Source organism: Cucumis sativus, chromosome 4 (genome assembly GCF_000004075.3).
Source record: "Cucumis sativus cultivar 9930 chromosome 4, Cucumber_9930_V3, whole genome shotgun sequence".
NCBI classification, from domain to species: Eukaryota; Viridiplantae; Streptophyta; class Magnoliopsida; order Cucurbitales; family Cucurbitaceae; genus Cucumis; species Cucumis sativus.
In genome coordinates, this window is record NC_026658.2 from 24,292,766 (window position 1) to 24,312,956 (window position 20,191).

Here is a 20,191-nt window from a genome sequence, read left to right on the forward strand (position 1 = left end):
AACGCGCCAGGTAGGGGTCGAACCTACGACTTTCTGCTTAGGAAACAGACGCTCTATCCACTGAGCTACAGGCGCTTCTTGTTAATTAAAATGCATCTATTCATATATTGTTTGAAATACATAACACCAGGTGTCCATTCCTCTATTTTGACGTCACACTACACGTGTCATACCCCTACTCGTCGCATAATATCCTTCGAATTTATTGTTTTTTTAAAAAATGGATTTGAAACGATTTTAAATTGATTATTTTGTTTGAATATAGAAAAGATTTAAAACGTGGATATTTTAAATTTTGAATTTGAATTGCAAGGGAAAAAGAAAAAAAAAGTTTAAAAATGTTAAAATATATAGCAATAATAAGTAGAATGTTGTTGGAATATTAAATAAATAGATTAATTCCATGTCATCATCCATCTGAGTCAATCCAATCCCACCGCTGGGTGCAGTGTCGACGGTGACTATTAATGGAAAACACAAGCGGCGCGTCTGTTTTATTCTGTTTCAATTAATGAACAAATCACATAACCCCAAATTAAACACACTTCTTATTAATTATTAGTATCCACTTCTACCCAAATTAATAATAATAATCATAGTAATATAATTTTGTAAAACTCATTTTCATTTTATATTTTTAAATATAAATAATAATAATAATAATAAGTCAAATCCCTCACCATCTGTGTTGGATTCCTTAAGAATTTTACACAAAATCACTTCCACAAATTCAAAAAGTTAAAATGTAATTAAAAAGAAATGAAGGGAGAGAGAGAGATGGACGTTGGTGTATGAGAAGGAGTAGGCTCCACTGACGCGTACCGGCCCCCCATTTTTCTCATCTCTAATTTTAGCTCTCCCTTTCCTTTCTCGACCCTTTCCTTTCTTCATAATCCTTTTTCTTTCTTTTTTTTTCCTTTTTCTCTTTAATTATTCATTTTTTTTATTTTTATTTTTATTTATTTATTTTCATTCTTTTCTATTTTTCCTTTTCCCATTTTCCGGTGATCATTATTTTTCATTTCCGCTTTCCTTTGACTTCTTCATCATCTTCACCATCTTCATCATCTTCTTCCTCCTCCTCCTTTGCTGCTTCTTCACGGTATGCTTCTTCTTTTAATTCTATGCACTTTCTTACCTTCATCATTAATTTGCTTCCTTTCTTTCTATTACTGTGACTCCATTCCACCTTTTACTGCCTTTTGATTTCTCTTCATTTTTTTTTATGTTTCCCATTTGATATCTTTGATGCGCTTTATCATTTGTATCTCCTCTTCTGTTCTGTAAGAGCTGTGTGATTTCGCCTTTTTAATTCCTTTTCCTATTTTTCTTTCCTTAATTGCTCTCATTTAATTCCACTATGTATGTTGTTGTTGAATTTTGCCTGTTTATGTTCTCTCATTTAATTAGACTGTGAGTTGTTTCGTGCTTCTTTATTTTGCTTTCCTTTCTGGAATCTGGCGGCTGTAGGCGGGATGGAGGGCGGATGCGCTTAATTACTATCTCTGTTTTTCTCGTTTTTGGAACCAGAGGAGGTTTTTTCGATGTGCGCACTAGGTGTTGACGTTAATTGTTTTCCAGGTTTGATCGGCTCTACGTTTAAATGTTAAGTCTTTATAGGATTGAAACTTAAGGTTTACAAACTTTTTGGAAAGCGTCTTGCGTCGCGTCCTTTTTGGGTACCAGAAAGTATTTACTTCGTCGGTGAAACACATTGGTGTAGCAGAAATTCTTAGACGATTCTATGTTGATCTATTTAGAAAATTAGGTTATCTCATGGATCGATTAGAGGTGGCTGCTATTAAGCTCAAAATGGATAATTTTTTTAAGAAATAACCTTATATCTTTTCTTTTTTTAAAAAAATATGTGTGTGAGGGTGGTGGGGGATCCGAACCTCAAACTTCTTGTTTAAGAGTATACACGTTTTGTAGATTTAGCTATGCTCTCTTAGGGATTAATCTAAAATCTTTGGTGTATGCCAAGTCGCGTACCACTTCATAGTTGTAGATATAGGTATTAAAGAATATACCATATTTATAACTGAGACTTGATTAACTATGCTTGGATCAAACTTTTTTAGCCTAATACAATTTTTCAGGAGCATTTGAGGAAAGCTGAATTGTTGATCAAATACAAGGAATTTAATATTCTAGTTTAAAACATTCCGTGGAGTAATATGAAAATGGTTCAAAACGAAATGATAAAACATTGACTTAGCAGTGGATAAAAAGCTGAAAATGGTTATCACTTTGATTCTTTGACCCTTGATTAAATGTGTCAAATGTGTCATGATAATTTCTAATGGTTCGTGAATCTGGTTCTTCTTATTCACTGATTTGTCATTGGCATGATAACATTTTGCTTCTGACTGTAGTTTCCTAAAGTTGCTGTCTAGTTAATTTTGCAAAACAGGATTTAAAATTAACGATTTTGGGTGCTTTGTGCTTTCTATGGTTTCAGCTCAGCTACAGCTCTCTGTTGGCAGTATTTGTTAACCCTGTTCGATGGATGATGTGAAATTAGCTAATCATACATCTTCTTCACATTCCTCATTAATCTCTCAAGAGGATAGTCATTCTCTTGATGAAAATCCAAACCACCTAGTTAACAATGGAATTGTTGGTCCCAGCCAAGTTCTCCCAAATTCTGTTGCTAATGGGAAGTTGGAAGGTAAAATTGAATGCTCTCCAAGTCCAATTGATGGAACTGTGATATCTGAGAGTCCACATCAAATATCTGAAAATTCTGTAATGTCAGCCATAGAAGGTGGTCCTAGCCCGAGAGATGCAAATATGAGACAAGATGAGGGTATTGCATCCAATAATTCAGGTTTGAGTTCAACAGTTCCAGATGATAGACTAGAGGAACAAAATCCAACTACCTTGATGGAAGACCCCAGAACTCAGTCAGTTGAAGATATGTCTGAGAAACGTTCTCAAGAACAATCTACTGTCCATAGTGGTTCTGCTAATGATGTCATTATGCCATCTGTTATTTCTTCGGTTGAGGTTCTGCCTGAGAAATGTCCTCAAGAACAATCTACTGTCCATAGTGATTCTTCTAATGATGTCACTCTGCCATCTGTTATTTCTTCAGTTGAGGATATGCCTGAGAAACTTCCTCGGGAACAATCCCCAATCCATAGTGAATTTGCTGCTATCAACGAGGTCACTCCATCTGCTGTCTCTTCAGTTGAGGATATGCCCGAGAAACTTTCTCAGGAACAATTTCCAGTCCATAATGACTCTGCTACAGTCAATGATGACAATACGCCATCTGTTCTATCTTCTGAGGCAGTGGTTATACAGAATGAAGGTGCTGTACAATTAGATAGGCTCACAGAGGGGGAGAGAGTGTCGTGTGGAAAATCGGAATCTGTTGATTCTCCCATAGATGGGAAACAAAGTGATATAAACAGAGGCCTTATTGATACAACTGCACCATTTGAATCAGTTAAAGAAGCCGTTTCAAAGTTCGGTGGGATTGTTGACTGGAAAGCTCATCGAATCCAGACAGTTGAGGTATAACTTGCTAGACTATTATTGTGATCCTTTCACAGTTTAAATGTTGTGGCACCCCTTACATGATGCATTGGGGTGGGTTAGGTTTTCCTAATATTGTTGGATAAAATAACTGTCTTTTGTTGCTAGCCTATCATGAAAAGGGTATTAATTTAGTTGTCACGGCTGTGTACCTTCAGAGCAAAAGACACAAAAAGTATTTCTCATTGGTTATTAGCTTATTGTATGTAGTATCTGATGAAGCTGTGCTCTTAGCTGGTAATAACAGCATACTTCGAAAATGCATATCTGTGGCATGTTACTTCAGGGTTCATTTGTGATTACAGGATGGTTGTAATTGGGGGACAAGTTTAAATGTGAAGTGAAGCGGAGTTTGTCTCATTATTTCACAATTATGTTTCCAGATTCTTGTTGAAATTCTAATTCTTCAAAAATATTCTAATAGATACTGTTGTATGTGTAACGCATTCACCTTGATTGTGCGTGATTGGGTATAGCCCCACTACGATTGTGCATGATTGGGTATAACTCCACTGCTTGTTGAATTTAAGTAATTGAATTCATTCAACCCCCCGATAGATTCAAATGATTTTTCTAGTATAGCTAATAGTTATATCTTTTAAATGTTGCAGAGACGTAAGCTTGTGGAGCAAGAACTTGAGAAATTACAAGAGGAGATTCCTGAATACAGGAGACAGTCGGAAACTGCTGAAGATGAGAAAAAGAAAGTTCTAAAAGAACTGGATAGCACTAAGCGATTGATTGAAGAACTAAAGCTTAATCTAGAGAGGGCACAAACAGAAGAGCGTCAGGCAAGGCAAGATTCTGAGCTAGCGAAACTCAGGGTTGAAGAGATGGAGCAAGGGATTGCTGAAGAGGCTAGTGTAGCAGCCAAGGCGCAGCTTGAGGTTGCTAAAGCCAGGCATGTAGCTGCAGTTTCAGAGCTTCAATCTGTCAAAGAGGAGTTGGAATTACTTTGTAAAGAGTTTGCTTCTTTAGTCATAGACAGGAATGCAGCAATAGCTAAAGCTGAAGATGCTGTTGCTGCATCCAAGGAAGTTGAGAAAGCAGTAGAAGATCTAACCATTGAGCTTATGGCTAACAAGGAGTCGTTAGAGTCTGCACATGCTTCTCATTTGGAGGCAGAGGAGCAAAGAATAGGTGCAGCTATGGCCAGAGAGCAAGATTCTCTTAACTGGGAGAAAGAGTTGAAGCAGGCCGAAGACGAGCTTCAGAGTCTTAATCTGAAAATTATGTCAGCAAAGGATCTGAAATCAAAACTCGACACTGCCTCAAATTTGCTAATAGACTTAAAAGCTGAATTAGCAGCTTATATGGAATCGAAACTGGAAGAGGAGCCTGATAATCAGGATGGTAACACAAAAGGCGAGGGAGAGGATCCGGAAAAGAAAACACACACAGATATACAAGCAGCTGTTGCTTCAGCAAAACAGGAACTTGAGGAAGTAAAACTCAATATCGAGAAAGCAAGTTCGGAAATAAACATCCTGAAGGTGGCCGCAACATCATTGAAAACAGAGCTTGAAAGAGAGAAGTCTGCTCTAGCTACCTTGAAGCAAAGAGAAGGAATGGCATCTATAGCAGTTGCATCTCTTGAGGCTGAAGTGGAAAGAACTAGGTCAGAAATAGCCTTAGTTCAAATGAAGGAAAAAGAGGCCAGGGAAATGATGGTGGAGTTTCCTAAACAATTACAGCAAGCTGCACAAGAAGCTGACCAGGCCAAATCAGCGGCTCAGGTCGCTCAAGAGGAGCTACGCAAAACAAAAGAGGAAGCAGAGCAAGCAAAAGCTGGAGCAAGTACCATGGAGAGTAGATTGCTTGCTGCTCAGAAAGAGATTGAAGCTGCAAAGGCTTCAGAAAGATTGGCCTTGGCAGCAATCAAGGCATTACAAGAGAGCGAATCAGCACGAGATACCAATAACGCAGACTCTCCAGCAGGAGTTACACTCTCACTCGAGGAATACTATGAGCTTAGCAAGTGTGCCCATGAGGCAGAAGAACAAGCCAACGTCAGAGTGGCAGCTGCACTGTCTCAAATTGAGGTAGCCAAGGAATCCGAGTCAAAAAGTGTTGAAAAACTGGAAGAAGTAACCCAAGAGATGGCTACCAGAAAGGAAGCACTAAAAACAGCCATGGAGAGGGCTGAGAAAGCCAAGGAAGGAAAGTTGGGGGTGGAACAAGAGTTACGAAAATGGAGAGCTGAGCATGAACAACGAAGGAAGGCTGGTGACACTAGCGTTGGATTAATGAACCCGATTGCCAGTCCAAGGGCGAGTTTCGAGGGAAAGAACGAACCGTCTAATTTAGTCAGCGTATCTGATGCCACAGTTACTGATCCCTCAATTTCAACTAGCCCAAAGGGAAATATGCAAAGAAGTTTTACTACATTGGATTCGTTCTCGGAAGCAAAGGCACCAAAGAAAAAGAAGAGGTCGTTTTTTCCTCGAATTCTCATGTTTCTGGCAAGAAAAAAGACTCAATCAAACAAGACATCGCAATGAAATGGATTGGTTTTGGGAGTACAGATATCATAATTACACTGTCGATAGTTTTCAGCTCTGTTTTCAAGTTGGTTTTGTTGATGGAGATTATATTCAAATGGGTGAGTTTGGAAGAAATACGTGATTGTACATGATGGTGATGGTGATGGTTATTTTTATTTATAATTTTTAAAATTTTTAAACATATTTGTATGATGAAGAAAAAAGGGTGTTCGTGCGTGCTATTAAAAAGAAATGTTGCCGTACACTGCCGATGGGATTGAAAAAGATGTAATAAGTTTGTACGTTTTGATTTTTGAATGATGAGGCTGTTCTCCTAACGTTCTCTCTCGTGTATCAATGAATGTATAGGCTTTTTAAAAAAGCTACGAGTTACTCCTGAGTTTACTCCAATTTAGTCCATCAACTTGAACTTTACACCCATTTCTCCTGTCAAACTCACTCCTATTAAATTTCTATCCATAAATCACCTCAAATCAAATTAATTTATATAGGTAGCAATTTTATAAATAATAAATTAAGTACATTGTGATATTTTTATAAAATTACAAATACATTGTCACCTTTATAATTTATTAACGATAGGTTATTATTAATAAATTTTACTATATTTGTAATTTTTGCAACATGATTTATTATTAATAAATTTTACTATATTTATAAATATAGTTAAAAATATTGTTCTATATATTAATATTTTGAATCTAATTGCTATATTTGTAAGAAAAAATTATAAAGAAAATGTCAACAAGAGTGTTGGTAACAATCAGTTTTAGTGTACAAATACGAGGACAAGAATTTAACACAATTGGTAATGAATGTATCAGTAACAACAAAATTTATAGCTCAAGTCTTCCATTTTCAATTATTATTAGAAAAAGAGGAAATTGTTAGAAATAAAACATTTTACAAAGTATTTACACGTTTAATAAATTTTATTTTTTAGTAGTTTTATTTGAAATCTAAATATGATTTATCAATTTTTCTATTTTTAAAAAACACCTACAAAGAATATGGAAGTGTAAACGTTTTATTTATTAATTTAAACATCTTTAGATATTTTTTGTTCTTATTTATTAAGACTACACATTCATATCTTCCTAGAATTAGGGTTTTAATGATGCCCAAACTGTGAGTTTAATAAAAGTTTATAATACAAAATTAAAAATTTTAAAACTTAACGATCATATTTTCATTATTGAATGACCAAATGAACACAAATTTGAAATTTAGGTTGAGATACTTGCTTCCTTGATAACAATGGATTAAAAATCTAAGACAAGTCCATCAAGGAACTTGAAATAGAATACAAATTACAAATACATTTAGGGAACTCATTAATAGATGTTCAAAACTACCTAAGGCATCTATAAGGTTCTAAACATTACAATGCCACTTTAGAAAGGCATCCAACTCCATCAGATAATATCAATAGCATATTATATATGCTCTGAGGAACTGAATTTCACCCTCTTAGCCTGCTGCTAGATATGCTGAATGAACTGACTTTCATGGGTGTTGCAATCACCAACGGAGCTTCCGGCGAATCGGTCACCGCAAATTTTTCATGCATAAAACGACTATCAACAATGGAGTCATCTTTGAGAACAATCTTGTAACAGTAACAGCTCTTCAAACCTTCTTGATGGCGGTAGCAGTCGTGCGTCCCATTTTTCACTTGTTGGAAGTTCCATATCACACTGAACTTGCCCACAGTTGCAACCAAATGGCGCTCCTGCTTCCCGTCTTCGGTGACCTATAATGATGGAAATGTAAAATTTGTACAAAAAGATTATTTGAAAACTGCTAAAGGATAACTGCGAGAAACTTAGAGACGTGTTGAGACAATAATAAGACACGATTTAGTGACTCAAATGCCTAAATTGTCTTCAGCTTCAGTAATACTCAATCTAACACTCTCAACACAAACTTTGCAGGTTTCAACTCCACCAGATTAGTTAACTAACTCGAGGCAAATGGCTAATGTATCTATGGCTATTAAAAACATGAATAGTTGGCAATGAGTTTAAATGACTTAATCTTCTATCCTTCAACGGAAGATTTATTGTCTCGAAGAACGTGGTATATTATGAATGACAACATTACAAGAACGAAGAAGAAAAAAATGGAGAATCTAGTGATCTGGCATAACAAACAAGGGAAGATTATAGACAAGAAAATGAATGGTAGAAAACAAGAAGCAGAGGAAACAGGTGAAACGCAATTGTATTTGCAGCTGACAATAAAAAAAACAAAGGATAAGGTTATGGACAAGAAAATGAAACATACCAAAAAAACAAACAAAGAAAACAGGTGAAACATGATTGTAATTGCAGTTTATAGCGGATAAAAAAAAAGCTAATAATCAAATAAGACGAAACATGTATACCCAAGCAATAACAATACAGTGGCTCATTTACTCGTACCAACTGCCCACACTATATCCTCACTCAAAAGTACATGTCAGCCGAACATTAAACTAAAATTTGAATAAGCACTTCTCAAAATTTAAACATCAAAATTTGCAATCTGTTCATGTCTTCATGCTAGATCAAGAAACGATCAATCTACTAACCCTGCGGCCCATTGATGTGAAATTTCAATGGCACAACAAGCGTTTGACAGTTGGGCAAAACATCCTCTAATAAAAAGACAAGCGAAGCATAAAACTATATAAAGTCCAGTCAATTAAGAGTGAGCTAGAACAACGATAACTTCAAGATTAATCCTGATAAATGGAGAAAGACAAGAAACAAACATACCCATGAAAATTGAGCATTTCGAAACTTATTATCTACTCCAGCTAAATGAGAATCCAGAGGAGTCAGTTTCAGCAATCTTGGAGCTGAAATCCTATTCCCCATTCGACCAGAAAATCCAGTCTTCATCTTCCCATCCTTATCAGTAAAGAGAGTGCAAATAAGAATCAGATAAGAATCTGTTGTCCCCAAAATCCATCTACCGTCATAGGTAACATCTACATGTGTAATAGGTGAACCAAGGCCTGGAAAAGCGGTTTTTGCTTGTCTCATTGAATTGATAGAATACAACCTAATTTTTCCATCAAGCGACCCAACAACAATAGAGCCATCGCCAGTGGTTGCAAAGCACTGGAAATTGGTGCCTCTAGAAAACTGATGCCCTTGTGCCCAATTCAAGACAGGAGTGCTAGAAGTAGCAAGATTTTGAACCATTCCTTTCCTATCTCGCATATCCCATCTACAAAGCCTGTTGTCATCCAAACCCAAAAATGTTGAGCCTGAAGGATCCAACTGAGCCCCTTTAGAATCATTTGTAATATCCCTCATTGAAATATCAACTCCATCTTTTCCGAACTTCCATTCAGTAACAATTTTCCCTGTTTCAATGTCAAGCTGATGAAGTCCAGAAGTATGGGGCTTCCCCTCGTTCATTGGACTCATCAAAAGCATATTGGTCTCAGCCTTCATAAGAAGGGCCTTCTTCGGGGTTGAGTATGCCAAACACGAACCGCCTCCACGAGGACCCCGATTTCCATGATCAATATTCACATACATACCCTTTCCCTGAATTCCATGAGAGAAGTTCTTGACGACCTGAATTCCTGAATCGCCAACCAAGAAACTGTTGTCTAATGCACCTAGAGCTAAACTCTTAATCCCACCATCGGCAGCTTCCTCAAACTCCTCCATTAAATCGTTTGCCCTGACAGGCGTAGCTGAATTGGGACTTTTTGAGAAATCTTCCTCAGCATCTTCCCACATTGAATCATCCGCCACTTCAGGGTTTGCCCAACCAATGAAATCCTTCCCATAAACCTTCAATCTATTCTCCTCCGTATCCTCATATCCATAGGTATTCTCAAATAAACACCCCTTAAATTTTTCCACAAAAATCTTATAATCTTCATCGCTGAAAAATTTCAACGCCCAGACACCCTGCGCAACAAAATCCACACGCCGCTGATCTCCGAATGTTTTCAATTGCACTTCTGACGACACTCTCACTCTAATTTTCGATCCAACCCTCAAAAACCACCAAGAGTCATCTTGCCCCTCCTCCTCCTCATCATCATCATCATCTTCTTCCTCTTCATCACCATTGTCACCCTTATCAATTCTGCAAGACTTCAAAAAAGAGTAAGTAGTGAGTTTTTCGGAGGTAATCCATTTCGCTTTAGGAGTATTGCCATTAATATGGAGGTAAAGCTTCACTGCGTTCTTCAAAGTTGGTTTCTGAGACGATCCGTACTTGAGCTTAAGAGCCCTGAGTTTCGCCTCCACTTCATCCACTGAAGATGGCGTCTTCGGACGTCGCTCTGAAGATCTTTGATGCTCTTCTTCAACATCCTCGTATTTCTCCTCATCTTCTACATTAGTTACCCCGTTCTCATCTTCACGATCGGAATCTGACAGTTCCAGACCCTCGCGACTTTGAGATGCTCCCATTATCAAAGCCTTCAAGTTTGGATTACCGGAAATAGAGATCGAATCAAATGGAAAATGAAGCAGAATCGAAAGGACAAATGGAGACGTAGAAATGAGGAGGCGCCAATTTCGAAATTTGAAAATCTGGAGCGTTTCTGTCTGTTCTGTAGTGACACTTTTTAGGGTTCCTCTTTCACAATGACGCCGATAACCGGTTGCCTTTCTCTTTGTAACTGATTCGACTCTTATCTCATCTTACCAACTTTATGTGGGCTTTCATTTATTTATTGGACTTTCTTTTGGGCTCTCATTTCGGCCCATATTTCAACACAACCTTACTACTACTTACTAGTGTGAATGTGCTCTATTTATTCGCATTTGTTGTTATTTATTATTGTTCTATAACCACTATGAAACAAATGAATGATATAATTACGTTTTGATCATTCAAGACAGCCTTGATGAAACAGATGTAAGTGTTTGATGAAGAAAAGTTGAAAGGTAAGTGTTGAAGAAGAGAAGTTGAAAGGGGAAAAAGGCCTTCCCAAATATCATCTCATTTACTAGAAAAATGTTTGATTTTTCTTTTTCATATATATCAGTTCATTTTGATGTGGGTACATTTATTTTTTTATTTACTAAAATTGAGAAATGTTTGAAATCTAAGTATAGTTATTCCAACGAAATTAATATCTTTTGATTGCTCACATTTGTCTTCTAGTAATAAACATGCTCTGTATTCCTAAGTTAAGATGGATTCAACCAGCAAGATCATATTTGATTTCAATTATTCTTTGTTTTTATTACAAGTACATTATGGGACATCTATGGAAATAAAAGTGATGTCTCAGTGGCTATGTTTATCCTCTAGAGAATGAGAAAACTAGAGATTGAGAACACATTGAAAATTTAGATTAAGGTTTCTCAAAGTATTACAATAAAATGAGGCCATTAAATGCTACACCAAGGAAATCCATCGAACATTTTACATAATAGAAGTAAACACAATTAAATAACGTAAAACTATTAAATTTCAATACTAAATAATATTCAGCTAAGGCCACATTTAGAAGTCACAATGAATATATGTGTAATCTAAACGAGATTCTATAAGTAATTAACTGCAACACTACTTTTTACATTAACGCTAATGGATTACTTAACTAGATAATGATGATGATTACTAGAGGAGGTCATTAGATGATGGATTACTAGAAGTTGTCAACTCACAAGAACAAATAGTCCATTTAGCCAAAACTATGTTTAGTGAATAGTTATTCAAATATGTTTATACCATTTTTCTTTTCTATATATAATTTTAAGAGACACTCTAGAAGGGTACTTCAAACATTTCAAAAGAGTGCTTGCAACAGATAGGGGGAAAAGCACAAAAAAAGGCAACAATTCATGTATATGATAATTTAGTTAACTGATTTATAATGTCGATAATCAACGTTGAAGAGTCACAATAAATTATCACAAGGTCATAGATTCAAACCATGGTGGTCACCTATTTAGAAATAAACTTTCTACGTCTTTGCTTGACATCCAAATGTCGTAGAAGTATGTTGTGTGCATGTAAGTTGGTCTACACTAACTAACATATTATATATATTGTATATATACACACATATCTCTCATTGTGCAAGTGGTTATCACCTTAATCTTATCCCCTCAACCTACAAGCATGCATAAACAAACCAGCAGGAGAATCTAAAACTAGGCATGAATTGTAAGCACAGAGTAATGGCATTGACTTGAAAAAAGGGTGAGAATGAAAGTGCTAACAGCTCTAAACATAGCAACTCAGACAAAATAAATGCAACACAAAAAAGAGAAAACGAACAACAGAACACTTAAAAGAGCAATTTGCATGCCTTGTGAAAGGTTTGGAGCCATATTGCACAAAGAGAAAAATGATTTGAACATTAAATAAGGAGAAATAGTTCCCAACATGTTATGATATCCTACAAGAGAATTGGACTAATACTTTTGACACTGGAATTATTGATTTGGAGACAATTGAAAGCAGCTTCTTTTAACTTTTATTGTCTAAATACCCATCCATATATCTTCCAACATTGACAATGTGTGGTAGCTTCAGGAACAGCAGTTTCCCTCTTCTGTCCGCTCATAACTTCGCAGGCTTCGGGAAAATGTCGGGAGTGAATTTCTGTGCCGCACTGATACTCCCCTTGATTTGAAGAGCACCCCTGCGGAGTTAACACATTTCTATAAAGCTAGGACTAATATGGTAGGACTTGGGTTAAAAACGTATTCAATAAGAATTTCTGAACGAAACACCACTCGAGTATTTCAGGAGTTTAGTATGAATTTAAGGATGGTGGGAAGCAGTTCAAGCCGACTGAAAAGCACTTGAAAATTGTCGTAGTATTCAAAAAATGAATTTCGAACTGTGAAGTGCTTTTGAAGGAAGCATCTAACTAGTGTTTCTACCAAAATGTGTCACACTTGATTCACGCAACTCTTGGTCACAAACTAAACATTATGACAAATTTGAAAAGCAATTCTAACAGATAACAAACATCCTTGACTTCAAATTCATGGTTAAATTCACTCAAAATAAGCAATTTGAAGAATAGGCAGAAACATAACCCAAAATAACGATGATAAAAATGACCTAAAATACCTCAAGAAAGCCATCTGAGGATTCATCTTCCCCAAAGCAATTTTAATGAAATCTTCGTCCTTGAAGGATAAGGTGGCGTCTGGTTTTCCTCCTTCGTATGGACCTGAGCTCAAAACAGACATAATGCTGTTTTCAATTTATCAGCCGAAACATATAAATATGCAATCCCATTTCTAAAAGATTAAATTTGTCTGCTACTTAGAAGATGACAAATGCAATTGCAAATTGATAGCTATAATGCCACAACAGATTCTAAAAGTTTTTTTTATTATTATGTTTAGATTAAGAAAAGCCTCGTAATGACAGCAAAATTCATCAGAAAATATTAGGAGATGAATTCATCGAAAAATATTAGGAGATAAATCCATCGGAAAATATTAGGAGATAAATCCACCTTCCACCATAATCTATTTCTTCCTTGGAATGATCACTAACGAGATTGAAAGGAGACAGAGTAAAAGCATACAGAAATCGGTCAAATGACGTCTCACACAAGAAAAATCTCCAAATCCAAGAAATAGAAATTAGAAACCCTAACCTTTGATAACCTCCCCTTTCTTGAGATCAATAGTATAAACCACCACATCAGTTCCGATTTTCTGCCAACAATTCAATTCGAATTCAAAACTTCAAAACACCAGCAAAATTAGAAGAAAAAAAAGTAGAGGAGAGAAAGAGAGAGATAATAGACCTTGGGAGAAATATTAAGCTGATAAACATAGCCGACTTTCTTAGCGATCTCTTTTCCGGCATCGGTAGAGAGATGCTGCTTCATCTGATCCAATAGAGCATCGGATTTGAGGGAAGAATTAGAGGAATTCGCCATTGGCAACGACGTGGAGAGCAGAAAATGAAGAGAGAGAGGTGAAGGAAAATGGAACGTGGATGATGGGATTTTAACATTGTGAAAGAGAAATTGAGAAGAGGAGTAAATTGAATAATGAGTTGATGGGTCTGACGAACAAACAGCCCCCAAAGCAGCTGCTATGAACACGCATCCCAACGCTGATAAGCACTTTTGTCATTTATGGGCCTACTCCAACCTTAACGAACTACAAAACTTTCATACTTAATGCTTTTGATTTTTTCATCATTATTTTATTTTAGCTTTCTTCCTTTATCCTCATAGTTTATTGGTATTTTTGGATGGAAAAATAGACACATTATCATCCCTATTCCCTAATTCCATATTTTATAGTTAACTTTGATCACAATTTATTGCAAACAAATTGAGATAGACACCCAATTGGCGTATATATAAGTTGAAGTCATGAGGATAGTTTGAGATCGACAGTTTAAATCTTTAGATCTATGTCAATTAAAAGTACGCAAGACTGCCAATTAATGATGGTAGCATAAACATGGATTAAAAACATAAAGCACAAGTTTGGTATAATTAGTTGAAAGTTTTGATTATTTATGAAATTAAAATTTTAGACTAATATAAACTGTTTGAGTACAGATGGAGAAGGGGAGAGGAGAAAATGGATTCTTGAAACGACAGCCCAAGTCTTGGGCTTGGGCTGGGATTTGGATTGGATGGCAATCGGCCCACTTAGTGCGGGCTCATATTCCCGTCTACAGTTTTCTAATGGGCTATCTTCCAAAATCTCGCTGGAAGGCCTTGAAAGGGAACGGGAAATGGACTATGCTGAACCCTGTTTTGCGAGCCAACCAATTCCCACCTGCCAAAGTTAGCAAAAATAAACAAAAAAAATAGTTATTACTCTCGAAAAGTAGAAGAAGAAGAAAAGGCAAATAGTCACTATCTAAACGAATCGTTTTGACCTGAACTTGGTGACTAGATGATGAATCATGATCAAGATCTCGAGCTTGGCAAGTTCATTTCCTGGGCAGGCATGAACTCCACTGCCAAATGGCATAAATGTATTGGGTTTTGGTGCAACCTGAACAGTAACCCACATTTTAATTAAAATAATAAAATAGTATTTGAATTTATAAAGTGTTTAGTTTTAGTTTGAGTTGTTTTTACCTCAAATCTAGAAGGGTCGAAATTGTGAGGATCAGGAAAATATTCTGGACTGTGATGGATGTTCCGAAACAAAGGCATCACTTTCCAACCTTTTGGAATCAAGTATCCTGTTACACGTCATTTCACAAAAAAATTCATATTATTTATTATATTATTATGTTCAAACTAAAAGAAATAAAATTCAATTTTATTTTCTGTTTTTTTTTTTTATTCTTTTTTCCTTTTACCTTTGTATTCCACATCAGCTACAGCCTCTCTAAAAGTGAATGATATAATGCTGGCCATCCTTAAGCTCTCCAATACCATCTGTGTTTTTAACAAAAAAATCCACATAAATCAATCTCTTAAAAATCATTTATTAGTTAATAATAATACAAATTCATTCAGAAAATTAACCTTGTAAGTGATTGGCATGTTCCTTGTCTGTACCCAATTTAACCCTTGATTATTCTCACAATTTAATTTTAAAATTTCCTCTTGCTCAGCCTGAAAGAAAACCAAAAAAAATTATGTAGGTGAATAGTGAATAGTGCATAGTGCACTCAAAATATTACTCGTTTTATAAACTGTCCGTTATATTGTGGTGGTCGACTATACCGATACGTACCTTTATGGATTGACGAAGCTTGGGACGGTCATGGAGGTACTTAACAATCCAAGTCATGACACTGGCAGTGGTGTCTTGAGCAGCAAAAAGCGCTCCTATTATGTTATCTGCTATTTGGGAATCACTTATTTTAACTTCACATTCATCATCAATGGAATTGAGAAGGCTCCCCAATAAATCCTTTTCTCTCAGCCTTCTTTCTCCCCTCTCATGAATTATGTCACCTAGGATTTTATTTAGCCTCTTTCTTGCCTGTTAAGAACACAGAATTCTTTTATTTATATATGTTTTTTTAAAATAATAATAATAATAATAATAACAATAATAAGATAAGATAAGACAAATTTTCTTTTTGCCTTTATTTTATTTTATTTTTGTTCTGAAGTTTGACTTACTGAGAGTGCCTTTTTGTATGGAGTTCCTGGAATGTTGGTGGGAAAAGAATTGTAGCCTGCTTCCAATATGCTGTAGTTTTTTTTAAGGTCATCTTTGTAAGCAGCTTCCAAATGGCCAAAAATGGTCAATATCCCAACTTCAAATGATATCTGATTAATTAACAAAAACAACCCTTTGAGTCATAATTGACATGCATTTTCTTAAAAAAACGATTCTAGATTGATGAAGCTTATTAACAAACCTTTTTCATTTCATGAAAGGTGTTAATAACACCGGAGGTGGCCCAGGAGTCGAGGGCGGAGGCGGCCACGGAGTCGATATCGGGGACTAAGGTACGGATGGAGTCCAAAGAAAGAGAGCTCTGAACCAGCTTCCTTAGACGGCAATGGTAATCACCTTGGTGAAAAAACAGAGCAGATGGGCCAATTAAAAGCTCTTTGCTTTTGGGGTATGTTGGTTTAAACAAATGAGCCTGTGTCACTAACACAAATCTCGCTGCCTCAGGACTAGCCAACATCACACAAGGACATCCAAGTATATGGGTCTTAAAAATCTCTCCATACCTTAAAAGAAACACAAAAAGGACATAGTTCAACAATTAAGATATTTCATAACTTTGAAAACGAAAAAGAAAATGTTCGAACCTTTTTTGTTTGGCAGCGAAAAAAAAATCGGGGTGTTGAGAATAGAGTTGAAGAGTTTCTCCAATATAAGGCCATCCTAAAGAACCAGGAGGGAGCTTAGTTCCATCTCTAATGGCTGCCTTCTTGTCTCTCTTTAAAGAAATGTACCATAATAGAGTGAGAAAAAAGATCAAAATAGATAGAAAAACTACACCCATTTAATCTTTCTCTATATGAAATTGATTAAATGGTTTTTTTTCTTTTAAATATTTGGTTTGTAATAATAGTGATTGTGCCAAAGCAGGGGGGTTTTATACTGAGGCAGAGGAGGGAAAAAAAAAAAGTGGAGATGTCATTTTTGAAGATACAGAGACCCAAAGTCTGTTACAAATGGCAAGTTTTTAAGTATCCAATAGAATGAGGACAAATATGTAAAATAATATATCTATATTATGTGTATCTTAAAATGCATGTGTTTCCAATCTTTTCACCATACACAAATATAATTAAAAATTGCTTTTTCTTAAATTTTAATTTTGTGTGACAGAAAAAATAGAAAATACATACAAAGTTTTTTTTTCTTTATATCATACATATATATATATATAAAGAAAAGATGATACCAAAGACAAGACCGTGGGGTTCATTAAACCAAACTTTTTTATGATCAGTTACATTGTGTCTCACCTAGGTATGATCCACACATTAATTTTGGATTGAAACTACTATGTATTATGTTATGTAGCCTTTGGTCATGTGTGTGTGTATATATATATATATATTTCTTTTATAATTCTATATATATTTCAAAATCAATATACATGAAAAAGGGAAAATTGGATAATTGATAAACACAATAAATAACTTTCCTTAGTTGTGTATATTGTGAACACTCATCACTTAGTGGTCACTTTCAGTTTCAACTCCATTCAATTTTACTGACCATGTCCACGTGTGTCATTTCCCCCTAAATTAGTCGAGCGTTATTTTTTTCTTTTTAAAACAAAATTTCTTGCCCTGGAATTTTGTGGGTGGTTTTCTTTTTACCAAAAGAAATAACAGTCATCTGAGTAAGAGTTTCTCACGAAAAAACTAACAAAACTCATCAATATTGTAGGATAGATGAGTTATTATTTTCGTTGTCAATTGAGTTTGAGATGATATTTTATTTAAATCTTATTATTGTTGTGTGATGAAAATAGAATGCACAAAAATGTAACGATTCTTAGTACGTCATTTCTATAGATAAATTTTTATTATTCTCTTTTATTACAAATGTGATCTAAACTGGAAGGCGTGTGTAATGATAAAAATAACTCATGTACTATCTTTAGCATTAGTGTTTATGTTGTTTCGTAGTTCGTACATACTTTTAATTTCACTAGATTTGAAGTCATTTATTCATCGTTAATTAACTAACAAATATATGACGTAAGTCAAATCAATTATAATAATTTTAAATCTCACTTTCATTGATTGAACATGAAATTAGTTGGCAAACAAATTCTTTCTTTTTAAAGGACTTTCTTTTTTATCCTTTTCTTTTATTCGTCTCCATGAAGTACTTCACACGACGTTCGCTTGTCGTCCCTTCTCATGTCTCTCTTTCTCTGGTATCTTCTCTTTTTTCTTCCATCTCTACCTTCAGTTGCTAACATGTGTTGTCGCCATATCTTTCTCGTGGCATTGAAGTTGAACTAACTATGCAACATTCATAAAGCTTGTCCTTATCGGAATGAAACTAAAAGCACAAATTTACACACGTTTTTGCTCAAAGTAAAAATCAATCATATTATTTTGTAGGAATATAAAAGTTATTATTGTTAAATTACCTTTTGACCCAAAAGTTTAAACTAGCCATGAAAATAACATTATCCTATCATCTAAGAGATATACATGCTAGGTTTCAACCTGAATGCATTTTTGGTAATGGATCATGATATTACTAAAAAAGAGAAAGTATAAGGGTAGAGATTGCCAGATTGGATTCTGATATACAAGAACTAAAACAAATACACAGAGAGGAAGATGAGGAAAGAGTCCAAACAAAAGATAAGGATGGAGCTTTGGTAGGAGAGGGTGTTTGTAACTGAAGTGATTTAATTTAAATAAATGGAAGAAGGCAAAGAAAGTTGTTAATAAATTAAGGGAATGAATAAGGGAAAAGAAACAGAGAATAAGGATGTCAGGACCATTAATAAACAGTTCATTACGTTCCCTTTTTTTCATGCATGTCATGTGTTTCAACCTGTAAACCCTACTATGTTTCATACGTACTAATCTTACGTGGGGCTTTCTCATTTGTCCTATTTAATGGTACTAACAATAATCTGTTTAATACCCTAAACCCTAACCCTTTGTGTAATAGGGGTTGTATTTGGGGGCTTATGCGAGCAACAAATTACTTTAGAAGACGGTTATCCATGTGTGTGGATTATATGATAACAATGGGATTCGATCTCCAAACTAAATCACAGTATATATGAGAGAAATAGCTTATATATTTTATAAGAAGTGTGAGTCCTCTATTTGTTTTTCGGTGTCAGAATTCCAACGTCTGAACAAAGGCTTGGTATGTTTGATTAAATAGATGGAAGAGAAATTATAAAAAAGTATATATATTGACTGTGGGTACATTACATTAATAATTTCATTTTAGAAACAAATTTGAAAAAAAAAAAAGAGAGAGTTACAAATACTGTTTAGAAAGTCGATTGGGAATGTTCTCTCTTGGAAAGATGTGGACTGAGATCGACTTCAAGAGAGACATTCATTTATACCAAATGGTAATGTGGGGTTGCTAAATAGAATAATGCATATGATATATGGTACCATTATATTTAATATTAGACTATATACAAACATATATATATCACTGGTACACTTCTACAAATTTCTATTAATTATAGATTTTTATCTCCTATATATATTTATTATTGACAGAATTGTATTAGATTTTATCATTTGCTAGAAGACTTTCTATACGTGTCTATCTTATTTTCAATTATAACTATGTATGGGTCAAAATAGCTCATAGAAAAACCTTTCCAAATAAATTAAATCAAACAAATTTTATAAATAAAGAAAGAAATGATAAAGAATAGAACATTTGATCAAATGTTTACCCTTTATATAAATCAAATATAATAAATTTTGGCTTTTAATAGTTTTGTTATAAATAGTTAATCAATTTTTACTATTTTTGAAAAAAAAAAACCATTTTAAATATCAAATTATCAATAAAATAAATATTGTAAAGGAGTATTTTCAAGTATAATAAAATGAAACTAAAACACTTACCAAATATAACCAAGTTGAGTGTAGCCGTTACATACAAAATATATAGTGATGTATTGATAGATAATAATAAAAGTTTATCAATATCTTTTATCACAATAATTATTTTTATTGTAATAATTAAGAAGGAAAAAGAAAATTGAGTTAATCCCGGGAAAATTTGTCTATACACAAC

General features: G+C 34.8%; 4 protein-coding genes and 1 non-coding gene across 6 annotated transcripts; 1 reads left to right on the forward strand and 4 right to left on the reverse strand.

The window, feature by feature from the left end:
- Positions 1–2: 2 nt before the first annotated feature.
- On the reverse strand, positions 3–75 carry TRNAR-CCU. The gene has a single exon. It is a non-coding gene; the product is annotated as a tRNA-Arg (tRNA).
- Positions 76–1,037: 962 nt separating this feature from the next.
- LOC101202911 (protein WEAK CHLOROPLAST MOVEMENT UNDER BLUE LIGHT 1) lies at positions 1,038–6,423 on the forward strand. Of its 2 annotated transcripts, XM_031884827.1 has the most exons (4): positions 1,085–1,102; positions 1,471–1,581; positions 2,462–3,522; positions 4,155–6,423. In XM_031884827.1, exons 3-4 carry the CDS (start codon positions 2,506–2,508, stop codon positions 6,042–6,044), a joined length of 2,907 nt encoding a protein of 968 aa, XP_031740687.1. In that variant the 5' UTR covers positions 1,085–1,102; positions 1,471–1,581; positions 2,462–2,505; the 3' UTR covers positions 6,045–6,423. The 2 variants fall into 2 exon arrangements, with proteins under 2 accessions (XP_004141377.1, XP_031740687.1); XM_004141329.3 differs by lacking the exon at positions 1,471–1,581 and having other exon boundaries at positions 1,038–1,102.
- Positions 6,424–7,212: 789 nt separating this feature from the next.
- Positions 7,213–10,674, reverse strand: LOC101213435 (protein CYPRO4). Its single transcript, XM_004141205.3, has 2 exons — positions 8,807–10,674; positions 7,213–7,800 (listed from the first exon to the last, which is right to left on the reverse strand). Exons 1-2 carry the CDS (start codon positions 10,469–10,471, stop codon positions 7,510–7,512), a joined length of 1,956 nt encoding a protein of 651 aa, XP_004141253.1. The 5' UTR covers positions 10,472–10,674; the 3' UTR covers positions 7,213–7,509.
- A 1,612-nt stretch (positions 10,675–12,286) lies between these two features.
- On the reverse strand, positions 12,287–14,141 carry LOC101213669 (non-specific lipid-transfer protein-like 1). Its single transcript, XM_004141206.3, has 4 exons — positions 13,792–14,141; positions 13,639–13,699; positions 13,101–13,203; positions 12,287–12,663 (listed from the first exon to the last, which is right to left on the reverse strand). The coding sequence occupies exons 1-4, from the start codon at positions 13,924–13,926 to the stop codon at positions 12,582–12,584; spliced, it is 381 nt and encodes a 126-aa protein (XP_004141254.1). The 5' UTR covers positions 13,927–14,141; the 3' UTR covers positions 12,287–12,581.
- Positions 14,142–14,486: 345 nt separating this feature from the next.
- Positions 14,487–17,020, reverse strand: LOC101213916 (abscisic acid 8'-hydroxylase CYP707A1). The gene is made up of 9 exons (XM_004141207.3): positions 16,741–17,020; positions 16,338–16,659; positions 16,096–16,245; positions 15,701–15,952; positions 15,490–15,579; positions 15,321–15,399; positions 15,094–15,200; positions 14,889–15,007; positions 14,487–14,785 (listed from the first exon to the last, which is right to left on the reverse strand). The coding sequence occupies exons 1-9, from the start codon at positions 16,935–16,937 to the stop codon at positions 14,689–14,691; spliced, it is 1,413 nt and encodes a 470-aa protein (XP_004141255.1). The 5' UTR covers positions 16,938–17,020; the 3' UTR covers positions 14,487–14,688.
- Between the last annotated feature and the right edge of the window lie 3,171 nt (positions 17,021–20,191).